Below are 25036 nucleotides of genomic sequence, written 5' to 3'. Positions count from 1 at the left end.
GTTTGATCTGAGAGAGGTCATCCAATTCTAATCAATTCTAGTTAATTTCTGTTCCTTGACTTCATATTCAGAGCCCTTTTATTTTTTAAAGAAATAGCTCCTATGCCAGGGTGTGTGTGTGTGTGTGTGTGTGTGTGTGTGTGTGTGTGTGTACAGGTCCTAGGACTTGAACTCAGGGCCTGGGCACTGTCCCTGACTGATCTTCTTTGGCTCAAGGCTACTCCTCTACCCCTCGAGTCACAGTTCCACTCCCAGCTTTCTCTGAGTAGTTTGAGACAAGAGTCTCACAGGCTTTCTGGCTCAGGCTGGCTTTGAGCTGTGGTCCTCAGATCTCAGCTTCCTGAGTAGCTAGGATGACAGGTGTGAGCCACTAGTGCTTCAAGGTTAGAACAGATCACCTTGCTAGCAGTGCAGGTGAGGACATATCGGCAGGGAGTCACCATCTTCTCTATCATACATCCTCTACCCCACCCCAGAGGCTGAGTGACACACAGTAGCCTGACTGTTAAGGCATGACAACCATTGAGTAACTTACCCAGGCCCTTCCAGATGCAGGAACACCTCCAGGCACCGGGATGGAGCAGTCTACAACAAAAACTATAGTGAAATAGCAATAATCACGGCAATAGCTTGTTGTTTATGATATGTCTGACACTGCACCAAATACTCTATGTGAATGATCTCACTGAGCTCTGACCCCATTCTTGTGAGGTAGCCAAGATCACCCTGAGTAACAGGTGAGAAACTAGAGGTGCACAAAGGTCAGAGTCCCGTGGTTAGTAATCACGAACTGAAATGCCAATCAACTGTGCCCAACTTCCCATCCACTCCTCAGTGTTTCTCTTAGTGGATTTGCCCCCGATCGAAGGATCACTGACCTAGCCAAGGGATCTTATTCAATTATGATTTCTACTGTAGGAATGTCCTGTTATAGACTAACATCATGGCGTTCAGCGCTATACATTCAGATGACCTGGCGAGATCATCTTGGTCCTTCTTGGGAAGACGTTCTTTCCAGGGTAGCCCATGGGGTTCTGTCGCAGGGAAGAAGACTAAGTCAAGCACCAGGGCTTACACCCGTTGAGGGCAGAGCCCCCTTATCTGAGCAGAGCCCTGGGCAGGGTCTGCCAGCGGCCGAGAGCTTAGGTCACCATACTGGAGGTGGGAAGGGTGGGAGACCAGCGATCAATAGCACCACAGTGTGGTGGTTATGAGAAGTGCCAGTAGCAGATGAGTAAAATTCCAGGTGCTGGGCGGGTCCTTCCCTGGCTGGGTCTGGAAGTTAAAACTCCCTCTCAACCTGGGCCCGGTGAGTCCCAGGTCATTTGGAAATTTCAGCATAAGAGAAGACCCCCCCCCCCCAAGCAAGAGCTAAGGATTTCCCTTGGCATCTACTCATTATCTCCTTGAGCCTATACGCATCCGAGCCCCTGCCTCACGCCCTGCAGATTGGACAAATGCCTGTTGAGAATCCTTCGGCAACACGGACAGATGTGAGTTTTGAACAGGCTCGCCCTGTCACAGTGCGAACCGTACGGCCTTACCTTCTAGCTAGCTTTTCTCGCTACCATCATGGGGGCTGCAGCCGCACTGCAGGGTGGGTGGAAATCAGCTAATACGTTTCTTTCAACAGTGAACCCAGGCCTCTGCAAAAGACTTCTCTGTCCCCCGTCCCGGGACTTGAACTCAGGGGCTTCTTGCTCATTGGCTTTTTTGCTCTACCAGTGGAGCCACGCCTCCATTCCAGCTTTTTGTTTTGCTGGTTGACTGAAGATTAAGCATGACGACCTCTCACCCATTCCTCGGCTTCCAGGGGCAGGGGTCTCAGAACCCTTTCCCCAGAGGGCTCAGGAGAACTGAGGCCTGCTTGCCCCTCCTGGAGATCCACGGGCTCGAGCACCTCTAGAGGGCCTGGCGAGCCCAACGGCCAAGAGCCTGTTTCTATGGAATCCAGAGATTCCAAGTGCACGTCAGGATACTTTTCCTTTGAAGACTCCTAAGCCAACTAACCTCAAATACACTAACCTTCACAAAACTCTGCCTTAAAATCTACAGAACAAATACTAAAATAAAAATTAAAAGAAAAAGGAGCCAGGCACCAATGGCTCACATCTCGAACCCTGGAGACTCAGGAGGCTGAGATCTGAGGTTCATGAGTTGAAGCCAGCCCAGGCAGGAATGTCCAGGAAACTCTTATCTCCAATTAAACACCAAAAAAAAAAAAAGCCAGAAAGGGAGCTGTGCCTCAAGCGGTAGAATGCTAGGCTTGAGCACAGAAGCTCAGGGACAGGGCCCAGGCCCTGAGTTCAAGCCCTAGGACTAGGAAAACAAACAAAAACAAAAAGTTATTTATGTCCTAGTCTCCCCTGGGGAATCGATCCTAAGGCCTGTAACTCTGTCTAGGACAACTTTCCCATGCCCACCGTAGTCATATACATAACCAACATCATCCGATAAACGTTCAACAAAGATGTCCCCTCAGCACGCTGGGGACGCTCCTTAGCTCTGTGGTTTCTATGTCCGTGGGACAAGGTTAAGGAGAAGGGCGGCTGGGGCCCCGGGCCACAAGCCCGCGTGCACCATGGGGCATGTTGGGAAATGACAGGCCACCCTGGGACCTGGCTTGGCCTCCACCTGCAAGAAGCCGGAGCTCTGTTGGGACCCCTCCCTCCGGTCTCGGGGTTCGGAGCCTCTGACCGATCAGAGCCCTGATCCACGTTTTCACAGCTGACAATCTCCAAGAAGAGCAACAGGGCGGAGAAAGGAGAGCCGGCGTGCCCCGGGGTCTTCTGCTTTGCGTGGTGGACAGCTTCTTTAGGTCCTGTAACCCTCATGCCCTGGAGGAGGCTAGGGACGTGGATCCCATGTACCCGAGGCTCAGCGAGGTTGGGCGAGCTGCCCAGGGCCCCACAGCTCTCTCTCACTCCATTCCTAACGTATCGACTTGGCAGCGCTAGGGACAGCACCCAGGTCTCGCCCATGGTAGGCGAGGGCTCTGCCACCGAGCTACGTCCTCACCTCCTAGTGACAGGTCATGCTCTGTAGCCCAGGTCGGCCTCACACTTGCCAGCCTCCTGCCTCACCAGCGCTGGGATTACAGGTGAGCATCACCAAACCCGACTCACTTACTGTTCCAAATGACAGGCGTGCAGGCCTCTGCCCCCCCCCCCACGCTCACGCACACACCCACACATGCACGCGCACGCAGTCATTCATTCCTACCCCAGGGTACTGTTTCAGAGCCAGGAGCACGGAGACCCAGAGAGGCAAGGCGAGGTTCCCACCGCCACACAGCCGGGGTGCCGTGTACAGCGACAGGGACCTGGGAGCCCTCTTGGGGCCTGGCTGAGTCCTTCCGAGCCCAGAAGCAGCAGCAAGTCTTAGACTGCTTAGAACGGATTCATTCCGTGAGCCAGGGAGAGCCAGGCCGTTCTGTGGGAGAAATCGGCTTCCACGCTGATGGGAGGAGAGGCCCACGGCCCTTCCTCCCCGGGGCTGTCTTCAAGCATCACTCCTGGGATCTCTTCCTCCCCTGGCATGGCGGGGCGGGGGAGGGGGTTCTGGAAGCTGCTGGGCATGGCTTCGAGTCCTGGCATGGCTATGGGGCATGGCCAGGGGACTTGGGGCAAGTCTCCGCCCTCCTGCAGGGCACGGGGAGCCGCCACCGCGCGGTGTGGGGTGGGGTACGGAGGTGGACACTCTGTGGGCTCCCCCGGGAGGCAGACACAGAGAGACAGACAGACAGAGAGACAGACAGAGACACAGAGTCAAGAGCAAGAGCATGTGCCAGTGACAACCACGGCGTGCGGACTTTCCCAGCGCGCTCGCCGCACGCTCTCTTGCCTGCCCCTGCGGTTCTGCTGGCCTCCGCCGGCCGGGCCTCCTCCCCGGGTCAGCGCTCAGCACCCAGCACCGGCCTGGCTTCTCTCCATCAGCCTCTGCCTTCTGCCCTCTGAGCCGGTGATCTCGGGCTGCTTCCTCCTCCAACACCAGCCCACTCACCTTCCCCTCCTCCTCCTCCTCCTCCTCCTCCTCCTCCTCCTCCTCCTCCTCCTCCTCCTCCTCCTCCTCCTCCTCCTCCTCCTCCTCCCCCCCCCCTCCTCCGGGAGCCTGTTTCTGCCTTGCCTGTGGGGCCTGCCCGGCCCTGCCCTGCTCTCTCTTGCTGCTATTCCAAGGACGGGGAGTTTCTGCAGGGGCAGGGGTGCCTGGGTGCCTCCCGCGAGCTCCTCTCTATCCCCCAGGGCCCCAGCGGAGGGGCCCAACCAAGCAGAGTAGCCTAAGTGGAGGGCAGTTCAGGGCCAGGCGTGTGTGCTTCCTGTGTATTCCCTTCTTGGTAACTTTTTACCCCATTTCACAGATGCGGAATCTAAGTCTCTGAGCGCTCAAGGGAGATCCTATGTGTAATAAAGAGCGGGATTAGAAACAGTTTTTTTTTTTCAGAGTTTCCATAGCATTCACCCTGTGCTTGGCCCTAGTGGAAGTAGCTCGCTCACTTCATTTCCACAAGAGTGCTAGGGGTCTGTGACTAGGCACAGAGAGCAGGATGTGCAAATGGCCGGTGGTCACACAGGCTGCTAAAGGATGGAGCTGGTATTTAAGCTCCGGCAGGGCGCTCAAAGCCTAGTCCCTAACTACTTCCCTGCACAGAGCTCAGTCCCGGTTAAGGATTCCCCCTGCCCGTACTCTTCACCATCTAGCTCCTGCCCAGCCGGTCTCTCTCTGCCCAGAAAATCCATGATGTCACCGGCGGACCGCGGCCGGAGTCAGGCCAAGCCCGTGGGCCCGCGGAGGGCAAGTCCACAGGGCACAGCTAATCTCACCTCGTCCCCGGGGAGGTGGGCGCGGCGGCAGCCTCACCGGCAGGTGGCTGGCTCCGTTCCTCCTCCTTGGGGCGGGATGGCGGTGGGCCCGTCGGTCGGTCGGTCGGTCGGTCGGGTGAGTCAGCCCCGACTAGGCAGCCTTGCCGGCCTCCCTCCTCCCGGCTGCGGCCGCCTCCGTTTCAGAAGCGCATCGCGGTCCTCCGCCTCACGTCGTCGGGGGATCGCGCTTCTAGCCCGGCCACTGCAGGTCAGTGACGCCCGGGCCCCCCCACCCCCCCGCCAGGGACCGGGGGACCCCCCGTGCTCTCCTGCCCTGCCCCGGCAACACTTCCAGCCCTGCCGACGCGAAGCGAGCGCCGGGACCCAGGTACACTTTACCTGCTTAAGCTTCCAACGTGACACACCCAGAAGGGGAGGGCGGAGGGGAGGGGGCGCCTGGGATCTGAGATCGGCTCCCAAGCTGTCGACGGGGGTGGGGGGGCACCCCTGGCCTGCTGTGATTGGCTGCCCTGAGTCTGGAGCCCGGAGGAGCAGAGACACGCTCCGGGGGCCCAGGGGGCCGGCCCCAGCCTCGGGGTCAGGGAGCTCACACACCTCCACGTGGAACTTTGCACGGGGGCCACTGGGCAGAGCAAGAGGCGTCCGTGCTCACAGGGGTGGGGGTGCTCTGCCGGGGAATCCCCTTCTGGTTAGGGAGCTATGTCTCTGTGGGGATTGGGGGTGGGAGCGTCTGGGCGTTGGTTGGATGCCCCTGGGTTCGACGGGGGATGGGGCGGGTGTCCGCGGTGCTCGCTAGGGCGCAAGGCTTCGGTTGGGGGCCTGGCACGGCCAGGGTCTGCAAAGCACGGCGTCAGAAATGGCCGAAGCCCGAGCGGCGCCCCGAGAGGGGCAGGCTGGCCGGGGAAGGTCCAGGCCGACCGGTGTGGACCCACCGGGCCTGCTCTGAGCGAGCTCGCCTGCTACGGGAGCTGCAGCCTGCAGCCTGCCCATCCCATGGAAGGTCGCCCCTGCCCTGGGCAGCGACGAGGTGGAAAGCAGAGCGCGACCCCTTCAGGGGCCACCTTAGAAGGGACTCAGACGTCAGCTAGTGCCAAGACCCCAGTCTGCACCATTAGCACGCGGCTGCCTCCCCAAGCTGCGGTCATTTAAGGCACGGCCGGCGCTCAGTTTGCCTCGTGTCACTCTCCCGCTCGGTGCCAGTGCTGGAGCTTTGAACTCGGGGCCCTGCATTCTCACTCAGCTTCTTCTGCTGGAGGCTGGCGATCTGCCGCGGCAGCTCCACTCCTGACTTTTTGATGGTTAGGAATTTCATAGGCTTTTCCGCCCAGGCTGTCTTTGAAGTAGGATCCTCAGATCTCAGCCTCTTGATTACTGCTAGGATTACAGGCGTGAGCCACCGGCGCCCGGCTCCTTCTGCACCTCTCCCTCTACTAGAGCTTAGCACCGTAGCCACAAAATCAACAAGTGCGTGTGCCAGTTATGTTCTTTCCTAGTGCGTAGTGAAATGGCGTAGATATGTGACTGGAAGATCTCCTCCCAGTACAGCCTCAGATCTCCTCACTTGTGGCCAGAGACAAGTTTAGTGGCCTCCGCACTGTCTCTGGAGAAGCAAGGGCCACAGCAAGAGGGGTCTAGCGAAGGGCCAGGGTGGTCTGGTGCTAGGGGTGTAATAACGTGGAGCAGGCGGGCCCCGTGGAATCTCAGGGCCTCGATGTGAGGGGAAGGAGGCCGTGCCAGGACCCCTGCCACGGGCGCCAGAGCCGCCCTCACTCACTGGGTGCCCACGTGGAGTACCAGGTGTGCCTGGACCACATGGCCAGCCCACAAGGCGGGGAATGGCCGTCATCCCCACAGAGCAGCCGGGAAAGGGCGGTGTGCCCCACTACCAAGCGGGAGAGTTAGGGTTTGCACCAGGGGCTGGGCTCAGAGTTCATGTTTCTCTCTCTCTCTCTCTCATTAGCCCCCTCCCTCCCTCCCTCTCTCCAGTCCTGGAGCTTGAACTCAGGGCCTGGGTTCTGTCCCCGAGCTTTGGTGCTCACGGCTAGCACTCTACCATTTGAACCACAGCACCACTTCCAGCTTTCTCTGAGTCATTTATGAGAGTCTCAATACCTTTCCTGCCCAGGCTGGCTTTGAACCAAGCTCCTCAGACTCTCAGATCTCAGCCTCCTAAGTAGCTAGGATTATAGGTGTGAGCCACCGGCATCCAGCAGCGTTTGTGTTCAAACCCCACTCCGCCCTTCTTGCTTTCTAGTAGCCTCACAGGGAGCCTCGGAGCCTCTCTCCCGGCACCAATCATTTCACGAATGCTTTTTACTACAGGCTGGGCCCTGGGCCCATCCCGAACTGGGGACTGGCTCTGAGGGGTTCACGTGGCTGAGAACTCACGCACGGCCACATCGCCCCTTCCTACTGACCCCTAGAGCCCCAGTGCCTGTGCTGGGGACAGCAACTGCCCAGTCCTGGACAGCAAGCTCGGGCTCGGGGCAGGACTTCCACATCCTTTCAAGCTCAGGTCTCTCTTCAGCCCCCCAGGGCAGGGCTAGTAGCCCCAGCGTGCTGGGCAGAGGCTGGGTCAGCTCTTGCTAGGCCTTTTGGCAAGAACAAAAGCCCTAGGAGGCAGCCCAGGACCAACCGCCTGCCTGGGACCCAAGACCCTGCACCCATCAGAGTGCACCCAATGCCTTCTCCATATAGGGCTTGCCGGAAGCTCGCCCAGGAACTCCTGCCCGCTGGCTCTGGCCTAAGGCGAGAAGGGGAGGTTGGCCAAGCCTCAAGGAAGGGCTCCCCCCTTAGGAAAGCAGGCACCCTAGAAGCTTTGGAGGGGGGAGATAACCAAGGGGTTGGAGTCAGTGTAAGCTCCCTGCCAGTTCCCAGCCAGAGCTGCAATATCAAGTTAGGAACGATGAAGGCTTGAACTGGGGCACCGACAGCAGGCACTATGAGGAGGGGAAAGAGTCTAGAACCATTTGGAGGTAAAGTTGGCAGGATTTTGTGACTGATAGGACCTTAGAGCTACAGAAAGGAAAAGGATCAAGACTTGATGATCTCCAGGTTTCTGGCTCAGATAACCTAGTGAGTGATGAATCATCAATGAAAAATAGATAACCATGTGCCAGTGGCTTACTTCTGTAATCCTAACTACTCAGGGGGCTGAGATCTGAAGACCAAGGTTTGAAGCCAGCCCAGACAAGAAAGTCCAGTTGAGACTTTTAGCTCCAAGTAATCGCCAAAATGCCAGCAGAAGTGGAGGCTAGGCTCAAGTGGTAGAGCACCAGCCATGACGTGAGTGAAAAAGCTAAGTGAAGAGTGCAAGGCCCTGAGTTCAAGCCCCAGCACACACACACACACACACACGCACACACGTACACCAACACAGAGCATAAAAGGTGCAGCTTTGGGGGCAACAAGTCTGGAGGTCAGGGATTGGCAACAGTTATTGGAATTGACTGCCAGGGAAAAGACTTCAACGTTAAATTTGAGATCGTGTCAAGTTGGCTACGAACGGAGATCAGGACACAGCAATACTCAGAAGGGGGTGAAGAAAGAATGAAAAGACCCAGGGGGCAAGGGATCTTAGGAAAGGGGGAGAGGTCAATGAGGACAAATGTGGCAGAAAGGGCTGTAAAGGTGAGACCCAGAGGGCTACCTGGGGTGTCGTGGGGAGCAGCTCAACTGAGCAGAGCGGGAGGTCAGCCTGCCGAGGGCCCGGGTGACGTCGGAATGGGCAGAGCGGGCAGAGCGACAGGGAGGAGGCTGCGGGGTAGACAGAGCTGGACATGGAGCCCGTCGAGGACCTTTCTAGCAGGTGGCTTTAACACACTAACAGATGGCGGGGAGGCACCGAGGAAACGTGGAACAGGGCGGACTCACAATGTGAGCCCCCCCTCCCCCCCGCCACCTCTAACGACACCCGTGCTGGGCATTCTTGTAATGGGCTCCGTGCCTCAGTGGTGTGCATGACTTGCTCTCAGTGTCACCGCAGAGCCTTTGCTCTTCCTGGAGGCTGTGGACGCCGACCCCCCCCCCCGCCTCCTGTCCCCCTCCGGTACTTGTACTTGGCTCTGAACTTGGACAAGCCGTTACAGATGGAAACTAGCACCTCAAGTTGCTCCCCTGAGAACCCGGCATGGCTCCGCACGAAGGTCCTCGGCTCATGTTCATCCGGACAAACCTCAATCCAACCAGAGTGGTCCCTAGAGCTGTCTCACTTATAACTTGGGGATGTGTGTGTGTGTGTGTGTGTGTGTGTGTGTGTGTGTGTGTGTGTGTACTGGGGCTTGAACTTGGCACCTGAGCTTTTTTTTGTTGCTCAATGCTGGTGCCTTACCACCTGAGCCACAGCTCTACTTCTGACATTTTGATTAGAGGGAAGAATCTCATGGACTTTCCTGCCCAGACTGTCTTCAAATAGTGATCCTTAGCTCTCAGCCTCCTGAGCAGGCGCCCACCCCACTTGGGGACGCTTACAGTGAGCATCAGTGATCGTCTGTGACTTGGTGAGGGGTGGCATACGGCTGGCGCGGGCCCAGCGGGCTCTCCTCGGCGGGTGGCGGGGGAGCCCCGGTCTCTGCCTGGACCCCACTGTGGCTTCCCGAGGCTTTGCCTCTCTGCAGGGACTGGCCGGGAAGACTGCTCCGTCCTTTCTCCCGGCCACCACTTACCGGGTCACACGCTTTGTTCCCCAAACCCCTCCAACTCCAGGACGTGAGAGAGATAAAAACAATTTAATGATGGCTTCCTTGATTGACGGGCCGCTCTCAGCCAACAGAAGGACACGCGTTTCTTTCCATGCGCGGAACAGGAAACTCGGGGACGAGGGGCGAGTGAGGGCGGGAGCCGTGTTGAGTTCACGGGCCCGGCCTTGTGTTGCGTGGTCCAACCAACTTCCTGGCTCAGTGGCTGCGGACTGGGGAGACGCGTGGGCCCCGTGGCCTCCCGAGAGGAGCGGAGGAGAAGGAACCCGGCATGCCGGTGGCCCGGGGCAGCGCTGCGAGCTCCGTGGGGCGGCACTGCTCCTGTGCCGGGGGGCGGGGCGGGAAGAGTGGGGACCAGCCTCGCTCGACAGCCAGGAGCCAGCTCCACCTGCCAAGGGTTAACGTGCTCCCCAGGTGCGGAGCTGCTCCCCAGATGTGGAGCTGGAAGGGGTGGCGACCGCAGAGCAAGGAGGGGCAGATCCTCCCCGCCCCCCCCCCCCATCCCGTAGCCACCTTGAAGGCCTCCATGTCCTCCGGGGCCTGCTTCCCCCCTTCCCCCCCCCCCACTTCCCCGAGACCCCACCACACACGCTCCTTAACACACAGTGGAGGACGACATTCCTAGAGAGAGGCAGACGCAGGAGAAATGCCGCTGGCCTTCAAAGGGAGGACAGGAAGACGCACTGGGGGAAGGGGAGCCCCCCCCCCCCGCGGCTCTGTCCGGCCTCTGGTGGCACGGCCCCCACTGCGCCGGCCCGTCTAGCTGAGCATCTTGTGCCTGTCGAAGACCGTCTTGCGCTGCTCCTGCACCTGCAGCTTCCAGCGCTGCTGCGCGCCCTCCACGCGCTCCAGCATGGTGTTGGCGCGGGGGCCGCCGAGGGACGCGGCCATCGCTGCCCCGGAGCGCGCGTCCTGCGGCGGGAGGAAAGGGGGAGGATCTGCGTGAGGCTCAGAAGCCCGGCCTCCCCAAGGGCTCTGGGCTCTCTCGGGACCTTGCCTTGCCAGCTGCAGATCCCGACTGGCCCTCTGGAGTCCTGGGGTCTGCAGGGTCACTACGCAGGGCGGGGCCAGGTTGCCAGCCTGCCCTCAGGCCCAGGACCGTGCACCCACGAGCCGGGGCTAGCCTGCACCAGCCTGCAAAGTCCCCTTCCCACCCCACCGGCTGGGAGGCAGCAGGATGGCCCGGGAAAGTGCGACCGTGGGGCTGGCCTCCCAGGAGGGACACTCGGCTGATCTAGACGCGGGAAGGGGCTGCTGGGGAGTCTGTTTGGGACCTGCTCTGCGAAGTGGGGTGCACATCACACGAGCTCTAGCAGGGGTGGACCCCGGCTTGGCCACTGTCTCCTCTGACAGCCCAGGATGGCTGGGCTTCCTCCCGGCTTGCCCGCCCCTCTGCTCCCGGCCCTGTCCTGTCATCAGCCCTCCCCTAATTGCTACTTCTCTGCCTCCGAAGCTCTGGAGCCCGTGCATTTCCTGCGGGACCCGAACCTGATCTTTGGGGGGGAATTAGAGCCGAGGGCCAGGCCCCCAGCCTGGTGGGGATTTCCTCTCCGGCTCTCCTCGCCTCTCATCTCCTGCCATACATCTCTTAAGGGATTAGCGCAGCCCTCTAAGCCCAGAGCCGCCCAGTAAATGCAACTTTGCTTCTAATGCCCTGAGCTGGCAGGGCTTCTGTCACCACACAGCTGCCAGGCCGGGGAGAAGGGCGGGGCGGCCCCGCCAGGGAAGGCAGGACGGAGGCGGCCGGCGGGAGAAGGGGCTGGGAGGGCGTCGTTCTCTGAATCCTGGGCCCTCGCCTTGAAGGTGGCTGAGAGATGGACACTGCCCGCTGGGGACCCTCAGGAAGGCTTTCTCCACGGACAGGGGAGGCTTAGGCAGCACTAGAGGGGCGTGTGCAGCAAGGTCAGGCCTCCTGGCTTCTGTGCCTGTGTCAGGGGACCCCCTGCCCCTCTCAGCCGCAGACTCCCCTATGCCCAACTCGGGGGGTGGGGGGAACCACGGCAGAGGCTCCAAGGAGGAGGCACAGTCCTAGGCACTCGGCAGCCGTGTCCCCAGGCAAGTCAGTTACTTCTCCAAGCTTCGCCACAATAAACCTGGTCTGGAGACTTTTCCCACTGTACTGTCAGGAAGTTACATTTAGCTGATGATCTAGTACACACACACACACACACACACACACACACACACACACACACACACACCCCTAAACAGCACTTAGTATTGGACATCAAGACATCCTCCGTATTAGGATACATTCAGCCATTCTCCACTCTGTTCCATTTCACGTTTTCAAAATCCAGATCATGACTTTCCACATTCACTTCATGACTTGGAGGGCAGTGACCACAGTCTGAACACCAGCTTGCAAAAGCGACTGGATGGGTAGGGCGAAGTTAAACCCATAGGCCCCGCCCCCGGTGGACTGGCAGGCTGAAGCAGGAGCTTGAGAAATGTCTGGGGGTCCTTCTTCCCTGGCCATTTTGTCTGTGGGGCCAAACTTGGCTTTGAGTCTTGGCTCTGATCCTTCCGCCTCACTGTCAGAACCAAACCCACCTCCCTCCCTGGACGATGGAATCTTCCACGAGAGCAGAGCCCCGAGCAGTGCCTGGCAGGCAGGGAGCACTCCATTCGCGAGACCAGGAGCAGACTCTGGATGTGGGGCCCCGTGGGGAGGAAGGGGATGGAGAGGAGAGAGCCTGCAGCCAGGGTCACCTCCGCCAAGACCATGGCTGTCACACCTTCTGACTCTGCCCCTTGGCCCTCGGCTGTGGCTCACACTAAGAATATGTTCCGCGTGAGGTGGGCAGGGAAGCTCCCGGCCCAGGGGGATTTAGACATCCTGGCCCTGGGGGGCTATGGGGGCTTCTGGGCACAGCACCACACGCCAGCACTGTGGCGGGGCTGCGACTCCGGGCGGGGGGGGGGGGGTGCCTGGGTGAGAGTCCCCGAGGCACAGCGACAGCAACGCCCTCCTAGTTCCCTGCTCTCAAAGCGTCCGGAAGAGCCAGGAGCGGGGCTGTAGGGAACCCGCTGAGGGCTGAGGTCCACCCGCGTTACCACAGCGTCACTTGTTACCCTTCATGTAAAGTCTTAGCAGACAGCTGCTAAGTGGGGAAAGCTGCCGCCAAGAGGCTCCGGGCTCCATTGCTAATAGGCTGATTAAGGGAATTAAGGACTCCACATCTGTTCCCAAGAAGGCCCCGAGTGGCCTCACCCCTACCTGCTCTGGAGACGGGACAAGCCACCAAGCCCTCTCCTCTCCAGAACAGGTGTCTGGGAAGCTCAGGGAGGCAGAGAACAGATGACAGATGGTGGGGGGGGGGGGGGAGGGAAGGGCCTCTCCCCTCCAGGCCAACGGACCAGAGTGGCCCCAACAAGGGCCACGGTGCCGAGTACCTCACGGGGGGGGGGGCCTGGGGGGGCAGGAGAACGAGACTCCCAGGCTCACGCCACTGGCAAACACTCAAGTACTATGGCTCCCACCCTGAGGAGGAAGAGACTGAGGCTCTGAAGGTGGCACCATCTTGCTGGTTGGGACCAAGTCAAGACGCCCAGGTCTGTGTGTCTCCTATCGTGGGACAAGGCTATCCTCCCTTGACGAGCTTCTCCTAAGGGACCCAATACCAACCACCAGCGCAGCAGTCAGGAGCAGCCCCAGCGCTCGGGCAAGGACAGAGCACCGGTAAAGGACCCGAGGGTCAGGAGCGTCAGGCCCGGAAGGGCCGTGGGCGAGCCCGAGCTGCCGAACCACCCCTGGCCGCCCTGTTCCAACCCAACTCAGCCGGACGTGCTGGCTTCCAGCCGGCACGGGATTGGGCCCCGATCTCTGGAGACAGCAGACAGAACCCTCTCTCTCTCCCTCCCCGCTCCACTCTAGTTCCAGCCGGGAAGCAGAATCCGGCTGTATCGTCTACCCGGCCAAACAGTGCCAGGCCCCTGGGAATGGTCCGGCTGACTCCCCGACTTTTCTAAGCTCACGCAAGTCCTTCCTGCCGCAGCAAGGGAAAACGAGGCCCTCCTGACCGCAGTACCTGCTGCCAGTCACCTTCAGTGACGCCCTGCCTTCTCGGAGCCCCGCGGGGGGCCCTGGCTGCCCGCAGGTGCAGCAGCGCTCCTGCCCAGCCCTGCCCTGAACTGCCCCTAAGATGTTCTAGAAACATCTGAAGGGCATGCCTTTTGATCCTGTCCTCGGGGAGTAGAGGCAGTCTGAACTGTCTTCCGCACGTCCGTCCCCTCGCCCCAAGTGGGGTCCTCGATCCATGGCTCCCCACCCACCCTGACCAGGGCTGCTCAGGGCCCCCCAGTCCTCTCTTCTGCCAGCTCCCCAGGTCCGACCCCCCCACCCCCGTCTGCCTGACTGCCCTGCGCAATGCTCTCTCAGGGGGCCCAGAATGGGCCCCACTGCACGGAGAACTTTGAAGACCCCACCAGCACTCAGGGGCCCACGCGGAGAGCAAGGGAGACAGCCGGAGCCGCAGAGAGGCCCCCCGTCTCTCTCGCTCTTCAAAGAGGGCCAGCTCTGTACATCTGAAACAGCTCTGTTGCCGTTTCTGGCCCAGCAAACACAGCGGCTTCCTCCTTTCAAAGGGCGTCTGAGCCCGGGGATTATGCCTAATGCTGCAGGAATCCGGGGTGGGGGGGGGGACACAGCACCCAGCAACCAGGTCCACTGAGGCTCTGCCAGGGCTTTCAAAGGGACCCCGATGCTTTCATCCCTCCATGAGCTTGACCAGAGTTGGGGAGTGGGGGGGGGGCACCTCTTCCTCTTCCAGGCCTTACCCCCGGCGGGAGAACTTCTGCTATAGGCATTGTGGAGATGGAGCAACTGGGGATGGGTCCCCAATCTTGAGGCATGCTCCCACCCCCAGATCCGCCTGGGCCTGGGTCCTGGTCTCCCGAGGGAGGGCTGGAGCGCAGGGAGTCCCCCCCCTCGCCCCCCGAGTCCCCTTCTGAGGCCACCAATTGCACAGACGCAGGGGACCTTGCAAGGAAGCCCAGTGGGCCTGTTCTAACTTTCTTCCTCTTGGGGCGAACGCTAAGGTGCTCCACCCTCGGGAAGGCCCCGCACCTCTTGTCACCTAGGTAGTAAGGACACACTCTCCAGAGCACTCAGAAGCTTGGAGCCAAAGGCCTGGCTTTACCGCCGCTCAGCGGAGGGTCTTGGGATCTTTCTCCCAACCCACACTTCTCTTTCCTTGGGTTCAGTGATGGGGGGCAGCAGGCTGTCCCTCACCATCAGGTGCCTGTGAAGACACCCTGGCTCTCTCTAGCTCCTTACTGGAGTGTAGTGCCTGCATGCTCACGGCCCTCAGAGCTTCTAGAAGTCTGTCTCTGCCAGGAAGCCTGGCAAAGAGCAGGTAAACTCCCCCGACCTTTGCCAAAACTCCCAGTTCCTCGCCTGCCCGCCTGCCTCCCGCGTCACATCTCATCTACCTGCTTCACCCGTGTCACACCTCCCCTGGCCTTGGCGTCCCCTTCTCAAATGCCCGAGGGACTGAAGAAGACAGATACAGGCCTGAGTAAATCAATAAAGGCCCCTGCAGGATTCCTGAGCACAGCTGGAGAGAATGGGGGCTGCTAGACCACGACCCCTTGTAAGTGGGAGACCACACAGAGTCATGGGGACAAGGGACAGAAAAGTGACATGGGACAATGGGACCAGATAGCACTTCCTCCCCCTTGAGGGCACCTGATGAGATCTACCCAGCCCCCTGGGGCCTGAACTCTGGGCCTGGGTGCTGTCCCAGAGCTTCTTTGTGCTCAGGACTAGCACTCTACCACTTGAGCCACTCTACCATGGGGCCACCTCTGGCTTTTTTTGAGCAGTCTGTTCACGGTAAGGGCCTCAGGGACCGAGCCTTCCTGTCCCACTGGCTTCCCGCCAGCCTCAGAGCTCAGCCTCCTGAGTAGTTAGGGTTACAGGCGTGAGCCGCCCGTGCCTGGCTCAGGGTCACCTTATGACCCATTTGAGTCTTGGGTGGAAGATGAAGGGAGTCACCTCATTCATTCAGGGCTCGCCAGCCCTGGCTTCCGTTTGCCCACGACAGCCAGCCATCATTAGGTAGCCCCCCCACCCACTTACATATGGCTGAAGAGAACCCTCCTTAGAGAAGACTCCCCCCCACCAAGCCAGGCCTGCATGCGCGACTTTTCCAATCCATCTTAGGTTCTGTCTCTTGGAACTGGGCTCACCAAATCTACCCCTTTCTCTCCCCTCCAAACCCAACCCAAACATACTACAAGTGGGGAGCACCTAGATCTCTTACAGGAAAGGAGGCCCGGAATCAGACTCAATGGTGGCGGGCTGCTGGTCCCCTGGCTGTGATCTAGGGTGGCAGGCAGGAGACACAGAAAGGCTGTGCCCGAGAGCCATGCATTCCAGGGAAACCGTGGCTTGGGCTGTGTAATCATGGGCTGCATCTCTCAATTACTCCTGGGCCAGGTCTGCAATTACTCCCTTTCCCCTAATCACCTGGTGTTTATTAGCAATGCCCCTCCCCTATCAGAGCTGCTATTACTCTACATTAATAACCGGGTAGGTGCACAAGCTTTCCTCTCGAACGCAGACCACCCAACTGCTAGAGCCACCACCTCCCCAGCCCACATCCCGGGGACGAGGCTCGTCACCTCTGTTCCACCTTAGGCCAAACTCATGCCAGCGGGAGGCTGGCGACAGAACCGTCCCGGCAGGTACCCTGAAGTGGCACGGTGGGTGGGAGGCGCTGGGCCTCCCTCCTCCCGCCCAGGCTGGCCCAGGCCCACCTCATCTGGATAGCTTCACTTAGTCCTGAGCTCAGGACCCTCATTCTGGAGGGCAACTTGACCTTTTCCTGCCTCTAACCAAGGACCGGTTCACCCGGACTCAACTCTTGACTGTCCAGGGTAATTCAGCGCAGGCCTAGGAACTCCCTATGATCAACGACTCATTAATTTACCAGGTGTCACGACCCCATCAGCTCCTTATACTTCTAACTCCCACCGGAGTCCTTCTGTCCCTCAGGTGAGGGGAGGCCCACCACTAGAACATCAGAAGCAGACTGTGGCCGAGTGATTAGGATGATGGACTAGAAGCAGACGTGGTGCACCTCCTTGAGTTGTGTTTGTCTGTGTGTGTGCTAGTCCTGGGTCTTGGACTCAAGAGCCTGAGCACTGTCCCTGAGCTTTTGTGCTCAAGGCTAGCACTCTACCACATGAGCCACAAGTCCACTTCCAACGTTTTAATAGTTAATTGGAGAGAAGAGGCATGGACTTTCCTGCCCAGGCTGGCTGTGATCCTTAGACCTCAGCCTCCTGAGTCGCTAGGATTATGGGCAGGAGCCACTGGCACCGGGTAGGTGTTTTGGTTTGTTTTTTAATAGAAGCTAAACATCTCTCGATTTCTTCAACCAAGTCCCCAGGGACAGGGCTGAGGTGCTTCCCGGCTATGCCCACAAGCCCACGGCATTACTCCCTCCACCAGTTGCCACCCGGCCCTACAGACACTGGGTGTCCCTCAGACACAGCACCCAAGGCTGCCGAGGGCCAGTGGTACCCCATCTTCCTCATCATGCAAAGGCAAACCTTTGCGGCGTCCCAGCCAGATCCTCCTGCCACCACTCCCAGGGCCCATGCGACCTCAGATGCTCAGCTGACCTGTGCGTAGCAATGCCTGGGTGCCACCACCCACCTGACCCCTCTGCCTCGGGACCCCTCTCCCTTTGCCTCCGGCCCTGGGCTGCTGGGCTGTGGACCGAGCTAGCATTCAACAGCCATTTGTGGAAACACTGAACCAAAGAATAAACCTGCTACGTCCAGGTCGAATGTCTGAGCAAGTAGAATAGGACGTAGAGATCCTAGCATGACAGGACTGGCTCTAGCTGGCTCCCCTAGTTCCCTGCCCCCAGCCTGGAAATTTAGGTAACAGCAGACACACTGCCCAGGCTTCTATCTGAGACTGCCCAGTGTCAGGTATGAGAAAACCAGGGCTCTTCCTGCTCCGTCAGGCAGGGCGAATGGCAGCCTCTGGGTTCTGCCCCGCCCCCCCCGGGGCTCTCGTCCCAGGAGCCCGAGGACCCACAGTTACCTCATTTTCCTCCTCATTGTGTAGCTGCTCGGTGTAGGCGTCCGGCTTTCGAATGAGAGGGTCCACCAGCATCAGGAAGGCCATGTAGAGCAAGAGGGCGCCCACCACGGACAGATAGATGACAATGATGACCTGAGGAAGAGACCAGGCTTGTCCTGTGAACCTACATCTCCAGCCCGGGACGGGAATTTATAGCCTGGGGCCATGTGTGCTTCGTTACCAGTGACCCTCCAGCACCGCGCTGGGGACCGGGAAGCGAGGCTGCACGGAAGTCAGGCCGGGAAGGAGCAGTCACCACTCCCTGCGTCCCAGCAGGGGGCGCTCCGGCGGACACAGCTTTCCTACTCCCACATGCCCGGCTTATCACTCCCTTCTAATCACAGCCCTGACCTTTGACTGTGAAAAGGGCTTTGTTACTTGATTGCTGTGAGTTCAAGCCCCATGACCGACACACACACACACACACACAGGAGAATCTTAAGAATTTCAGCTTTGGTGTCCATCTTAGTCAACAGCCAAGTCCAACTGGACCAATTTCCTTCTGGCCTGGGACACCACCAGTGTTCCTGCCCCTAAACGGGGTGAAGAGCCATCCCTGCGGCCTGTACGAGGACCAGGCGGGCGCAGTGGCCGGTCTGTCGGGCGGGGTGGAGCAGGAGCCTCTAGGGAGAAAGACTAGAGGGAACCGTGAGGGGTCAGGTCTCACGGAGTTCCTCATGCCACAAGGGGAAGTGAGGGACACCTGGCTGGGAACCGAAGGTCTCAGGAATCCGGTGCCAGGGGGGCAGATCCCACGGGGACAAGTTCAGAGACGGCTCAGGGGAGGGGGAGGGCGAGTGGGGTGTAGCGGAGGGCCAGCCCGAGAGCCACCTCCCCTCACAGGCTGGAACCTCAGAGAGGACGGCGGGGTGTCTTTACACTCGAGAGTTATTTCTGAAACTGTTTCCAGACTTGTGGAAAGCAAGCACAGGAGCAAGAAGCAGAGGGAGGCGTGGCGGGCTCTGGGGGACGGTCCCTGCCGCGCAGGAGGGGACAGGGACTTGGTGGCGTCCGTCCTCCTTCCCTACGTGGCGGCCACAGCTCGCGCTTCACTCCACCAAGTGGCCAATGAGCAAAGACTCGGGGTAAAGCAAACAGACGCCAGCACCCAGCGCCCAGCGCCCAGCACCCCTCCCCAGTCTGACATGGAGATGGCAAGCTGTGGGAGGCAGCCTCGCCTCTACTCTCGGCGCCATGCCTGGTACCCAGACATGGCAGACACCCCAAGGTGCTGAGGACAGGGGGGGTGCGTGGAGGTGTGCTCCCCAGACTCCCGCCTCTCACTACGGGGGAGCCACTGGGCAGGTGCGGGAGGAGAGAGCTGGCCCCACAGGGGTGGGAGATGGGACCTCGTGTCTACACTAGATGAGCCCGGAAGCCAGCCCAATGGGCCCTGGGAACGTTCCGGTGGCTGGAGGGCTGCCGGGGCTGCCGGGGCAGGGGCGCGCACATGCGGTACCTTGATGGTGGTGGTGCTGCGCTCCTCGTACCTGCACTCGCACAGCAGGCAGTAGGCCTCCACGTCGTGGCCGGGCACCGGCATGGGCTCCACCACGTGCAGGCAGTTGCTGCAACACAGAGAGACGGGGCGGTGGGAGAGGCAGAGGGGCGGGGACCGGAGGGGCGGGGGCCGGAGGGGGAAGTCACTCATGGTCCCAGAGCTCTGCCCCTGGCTGCTCTCCTGCACCGGCTTCCCCTGACACCACCTTTGCACGGCAGCATGACGGTCGCCACTGCGATCGATCACCAGCTTAAACCCAGCCAACGCCTCAGTACCTCCAGGGCAGACCTGCGTCCTGCCATGCTCCACCCAACTCCCACCCAGCCAGGCTGACTGGCTGGATTGTTCTCTGAAGGAGCCATATCCCACCCACAGGAATGCGGTACCGGCCTCCCCTCTCCACCCTCTGGGGATCTAGCTCAACCTTTGACCTTCTCATGCCCAGCCAGCTCCCCAGACCACCCCCTCCCACAGCCCTGACCACACCGACGCCATCTTGCCCAATGAATGTAAAGTCTTATAGGGCACATTCCCTGTGTCTAGTATGGTGCTGTCAGAACAAGGATCGGGGAGTGACTACCACAAAGATTAACCATCCTAAGAACAGCCCCCGGAGCCACTGTCACCAGGCAGTACTCCAGCAAGGCAGGCTAAAGATCACAGAGACGGGGCTCAGTGGTAGGTCTATTGTGGTGGTGAGGCCAAGTCTCCACCTTGGTGGCTGACTCCGCCTCCATGGGACCGGCACTGTGGTTCAGATCTGCCCTTAGATCCCAGGTCCCCAGCTGTCCTCAGATCTTCAGACCTCCAACTGAGCAAGGCAAAGGCTCCACAGAACAAACACTGCCACTGGAAAACACATCCAACAACCCTCAGAGGTTCACAGAGGCGAACGAGGTGTTGTACTGTAGTGAATGGCTGGGCCTGGGCTCTGTCCTGACGCTGACACTCAGTCCTCTCCTGTGAGATGCTGAGGTTGATATGCGGAGACCCAGGTGACCTTTAAAAGGCCCTTCCCAGCCAGGTGCCGGTGGCTCACGTTTATCCTAGCAATTCAGGAGGCTGAGATCTGAGGATTGAGGTTCAAAGAAAGCCAGGTAGGCAAATCCAAGGGACTCTCATCTCCAGTTAACCAGCAAAAAGTCAGAAGTAGAGGTGTGGCTCAAGAGGTAGAGGGCCAACTTAACAGTGAAAGAAGCTAAGCTAGGGTGTAAGGCCCAGAGAACTTGCACAAACCAACTGGCCAGCCAATTAACTTAACTCACTAACTAGCTCTTCCATTTCTGTCCTCTTAAGGGTCAAGCACAGGCCTGACTTCCCAGCACCGAGCAAGGTTTCTGACATAACTATAAGGGTGGGAGATATGGGGGTCATGTAGTGAAGACTGTCCCCCTAAAAGTCTAGCATGAGGCACACGAGTTGAAACTTCTGCTTTGGGTGGCAGCTGCAACCAGCACGTGTGGCAGGCCAGGTCTCCCTGCTGTAACTGAAGGTGCCACTCTCAGGCCGTGGCACCGGCCACCTATGGGCGGAGCTAACAAACAAGACCACATTCTGGTGCTGTCCTCCTTCTCCAGCCAGCCTCCTGGGGATGAGAGCCACACAGGGTCCTGAGTGTGGAGAGTGGATCTGTGCCCCACCCTTTACCCCCACACATGGGCCAAGGCCAAGGCCCAGCATCAGGGAGGGCCGACCTGCACACCCCACTCGGGATCCTGGAACCAGAGGGAGTAGAAACTTTCGACACTAGGTGGCAGAATACCAGCAGCGCGGGAACACTGTGGGCTGAGCCACTGAACCAGGACTGAGCCACCAGTTTCTGACTTCACTTGGCATAGCCAAGGGGAATGGAGCAAGTGTGCTGTGAGCAGGAAGCCTGAAGACCCGCTCAACATGATCTTCAATCCTGGCCCATACCCTGGGGTTTTAGGATCAAAGTCAAGGCCTCTTTCCATCAGAGAGGCCCCAGGCCAGCATATGAATCCCAGGGCCAAGGTCGATGGCTCTGGAATCCTGGGGTCTACCTCCCAGCCTGTTTCTAGCCAACACCGTGGAATAGCACTGCCTTGAGGATCCATCCTGATGTAAGATTATTCATTAGGCAGCCTTCTAAATTTGACTTGTAAGCGGGAAGAGAGAGGAAAAAGTATAAGCTGAGAGGTGCAGACAGGACTCTGTTGTTTGTGGGCATCCACGCTTGGGTTTTCAATCCCTAGTAGAATCCCAGGACAAAGACGGCACGGCTAAAATCATCAGTGTCTTCACTGATGATATTTCAACCATAACCACAGCTCTCAGGAGGTCCTGGGGTCCCTTGCAGGCCTGAGGGGCTTTTTTCTTTTACTTCTTGAGGATGGCAGCAGCACAGGAAATCCGCCAGCTCTGCAGGGGGAGCCCAGGCCTCCCAGGCTACCGTGTGAAGCTGACGTCTCCCTGTGCGTCCGCTAGGAAGGTATGACACGATATTCATGACAGTAGCCAGTGTGTTCTACACCACCCTCCTGGTGCCAGGTTCTGTACCGCACGCGTGCATACATGCACACACAAGTCACAGCGTACCATGTTGCAGATAAGGAAACCCAAGCACAGTGGAGACAAAGTAACTGGTCACACAATTAGCCAGCGGCCAAGCCAAACTGGAAGCCGGGAGGGCTGGTGGTATTCAGTATATGTGACCATGACTGTCTCTCAGAAAGGCAGGCATTGATTCTTCCAGAGTCAGGAATCTAACAAGTCTGAAGACTCTCCAGGGTTGTTCTAGATGCACTGTACCAGGAGCGTTTGAGGAACTGTAAGAAAAGGTTACCATGTAGCCAGGCACCAGTGGTGCACACCTATAATCCTAGCTTCTCAGGAGGCTGAGGATGTGGTTTGGAGCCAGCCCAACACAAGCAGACACACGCAAGAGACTCTTATCTCCAATTAACCAGCAAAAAAACAGCTGAAAGTGGAGCTGTGGCTCAAGTGGTAGAGTCCCAGCTATGGGTAAAAAAGCTGAGCAAGAGTGTGAGGCCCTGAGTTCAAGGCCCAGTATGAGGGCGAGACTGAAAGGGTACCATCCACCTATGTATTTGTCAGCAGGCTGCAAGTCTCTAGGGTCATCTCTAGGGTAAGCATGAACAGGATTTTTACTCTGACACAAGTTTGTATTGAAGAATCGTGAGAGCTTGAGAGCTCCGAATCCTCTCTCTCTGATCAGACAGTCGCTGTCCCAAGGCTGGAGGAGGCTTGCTGGCTTACATTTGACCTCTACTGCTGTTTCAGAAACTTTCCCTTGACCCGCCATGACCTCGAAAGCAGCCTTTCATTAATCCTTAGGCAGAAGATCTTGTGACAATGAATACCCACATGGGATGGTCACCTTAGTCAAGTACTCTCACTACTTGAGCCCTACTCCAGTCCTCTGGCTTTTAGTTTCTTTTTTTCCATAGGGTCTCATGCTTGTGTCCTACCAACCTTGGACCACCATTCTCCTATCTATGCCTCTTGATTAGCTAGGATCACAGGAATGTGCCGTCATGCCTGGCTTGTTTTAAAGATAGGGTCTTGCTACACTTTTCTTGGGCTGGCCTTGAACTACAATCCTCCTATCTCTACTTCCTCAATAGCCGAGATTATAGGTGTGTGCCATCATGCCTGGTCCTCAAGTATTTCCTTATAAAGCTCTCTGAAGAAATGGGAGAGAAAAAATTATCCCTCAAGAGGTCCAAGAACGGGCTGGGAATGTGGCTTAGCAGTAGAGTGCTTGCCTAGCATGTATGAAGCCCTGGGTTTGATTCCTCAGCATCACAGAAACAGAAAGGGCTGGAAGTGGCACTGTGGCGGTAGAGTGCTATCCTTGAGCAAAAAGAAGCCAGGGACAGTGCTCAGGCCCCGAGTGCAAGCCCCAGGACTGGAAAAAAAAAAGAGGTTCAAGAACTCTAGTGACCACCCAAAATCTTAATTGGGTCTAGCCGCCAAAGGCCAGCCATATACAATGCCTTACCAGTCCTTCTGAGTCACATTCTGGTTGTAAATGTGCCCACTGATGTTTCTGTAAGGTGGGCAGATACACTTGCACCGGATATCCTCAGAACTCTGGAAGAGAAAGCACACTCAGTTAGACAGCCCCTTGTCTGGGTTCAGTTCTAGTAAGGCTGCCAAGTTTTAGCAAGGTGTTCTGCACGGTGGCCGCTTCTATGCACTAGAACTTTCCTCATTGTCAGATGTGTGGTGAAGACTGCTTCAGGCTCGGGCCCAGGGTCAGACAGAATCTGTCTAGGTGGCAAACGACAGTCACAGAAAGCTGCCTAGGGCTGCCATTCTTGAAGTGGGGTGCTTTCAGGGGATTCACTGCAAGTCCCACACTTGTGTGTGCACTTGGTGGCCATCTTCCTCTGATCCCATCTTTAGTGTTCTAGGGTAGGAATGGAGGTAGAGGGAGGGGGAAAGGGTGAGGGAGGGACAAGGAATAATGTACTGTTGCCATGGGAATATTCAAGCAACCCTGGGAAAGTTCTCCCCAGGAAAGATTAAAGGACTGCACCACCCACATTGTTATTCCAGTTAGGAATTCCAGAAAAGTAAGCAGCAGACCCAGGGGCTTAACCTTACTTCAAAGCTGGAATGGGTCTCCAGAGCCTGATTCTACTCAAACCCAACTCCAGGTGCTCTACACCAAGGGATGGGAGTCATCTCAGGAGTCCACTCCTCTTGGCAGAACTTCCCCCTGTACAGGACTGTACTGAGGGCACTGCTATATTCCTCCTAAGCGGAGCAGCGGCTACCACTGTTTTACCAAGACAAAGGAAGGTAGCAGCGAGAACTGAAGAGAACTTCCTCAACCAAACTTTCTGCCGGGTGGATCAGAACTCCAAGAGCCAGTCTGATCTAGCAGAATCAGTGCCAGGTTCTCGGTGCCCGGGTCCCCTCCCCTCTCTCCCTCTCCCCTCCTTACGGCCTTGGGGAGGCCAGCGGCTTGACCCTGAATGGACACCCCCAAGAATGGACACGGACGGGTGAGTGCGGGGCAGGGGCCCCAGGAGAGCAGCAGCCCGCGGGAAGCCCTGCAGGCAGGCCGGGCTCTCGGAAAGCGAGGTCCCCCCGGGGCTTACACCACAGACACCCTCACCTTGTTGGCTTGAGCTGGGGGCGCCAGGAGACACCCGACCACGGCCACCAGGGACAGGAGCTTCATGCTTGCCAGGCGTGCTGGACCAGCAAGCCTGGACACCCTACCAGGAGAAGGAGAAGAATAAGAATGCAAAGGGGACGTGAGGCGGGAGACGCCGGGCCCAGCACGCCGGGCCCTGAACTGGGGCGGCGGCTGCGCCCCAGGTCCCCGGGCCTCTAAACCCTCGCCAGCAAACGTCCCCGGGCTCCCGGGGCGCCGGCGGCGGGGTCTCGGGGGGGTGGGGGGGGTCACGGCCGCCGGGAACCCGCCGATCCCCGCCCCCCTCCCTCCCCCCCGGCCCCAGGCCTGGCCGGGCCCGCGCACCGTCCCCGCGCCCTCCGCCATCCCCGCCACCGCCGCGAGCTCGCACCGGACGGGAACTCCGGGCCTGGAGTGCGGGAGCCCTTGCGCGATGGCGAAAGGGCAGGCACCGCACCCCGGGATCTGAGGGGGAAGGGGTCTCCCCTACCCACCCCCCAGCCGAGGCCCCCCGTTCCCCTCCCCCAACGCGGCGTCCACAAACCTGCGAGCCCCGCCGCCGCAGCGCCCGACCCGGCTGGCCCCACCCCCGCCCGGCTGCGATTGGCTACCGGGACTGTCTCTCGGCGCCACCTCGCCGTCACCGAGGCAACAAGGCCCGCCTTCCGTCCTGCTCGGAGCTCTCCCGCCGTGGGGAGAGGCCAGCCTTTCTCCAGCCCGGCGGAGCAGGAGAAGGCAAAGTTGACCTTTCCGAGTGGGGAAGCTAGCTGGAAGGGAGGGTCCTGC

General features: G+C 58.9%; 1 protein-coding gene across 2 annotated transcripts; it reads right to left on the bottom strand.

Annotated features, from left to right (window-relative positions):
- Positions 1-10089: 10089 nt before the first annotated feature.
- On the bottom strand, positions 10090-24836 carry Tmem9 (transmembrane protein 9). 2 transcript variants are annotated; one of them, XM_048357410.1, is made up of 6 exons: positions 24795-24836; positions 24230-24332; positions 23105-23196; positions 19078-19186; positions 17580-17711; positions 10090-10429 (listed from the first exon to the last, which is right to left on the bottom strand). In XM_048357410.1, exons 2-6 carry the CDS (start codon positions 24293-24295, stop codon positions 10277-10279), a joined length of 552 nt encoding a protein of 183 aa, XP_048213367.1. In that variant the 5' UTR covers positions 24296-24332; positions 24795-24836; the 3' UTR covers positions 10090-10276. The 2 variants fall into 2 exon arrangements, with proteins under 2 accessions (XP_048213367.1, XP_048213369.1); XM_048357412.1 differs by lacking the exon at positions 24795-24836 and adding an exon at positions 24642-24731.
- Positions 24837-25036: the final 200 nt, after the last annotated feature.

The sequence above is a fragment of the Perognathus longimembris genome, chromosome 11, assembly GCF_023159225.1.
Source record: "Perognathus longimembris pacificus isolate PPM17 chromosome 11, ASM2315922v1, whole genome shotgun sequence".
Taxonomy (NCBI): domain Eukaryota; kingdom Metazoa; phylum Chordata; class Mammalia; order Rodentia; family Heteromyidae; genus Perognathus; species Perognathus longimembris.
The sequence above is the reverse complement of the archived record's forward strand: the minus strand, read 5'-3'. Positions and strand labels throughout refer to the sequence as shown.

What these genes read in the sequence shown, in the direction of transcription:
- Tmem9 (XM_048357410.1), bottom strand. Translation starts at nt 24,295, where the DNA reads ATGAAGCTCCTGTCCCTGGTGGCCGTGGTCGGGTGTCTCCTGGCGCCC. An exon ending in GCAGCACCACCACCATCAAG is followed by an intron (nt 17,712 to 19,077) that starts GTACCGCATGTG and finishes TCTCTTCCTCAG; the next exon opens with GTCATCATTGTCATCTATCT. An exon ending in ACAATGAGGAGGAAAATGAG is followed by an intron (nt 10,430 to 17,579) that starts GTAACTGTGGGT and finishes CTCCCGCCGCAG; the next exon opens with GACGCGCGCTCCGGGGCAGC.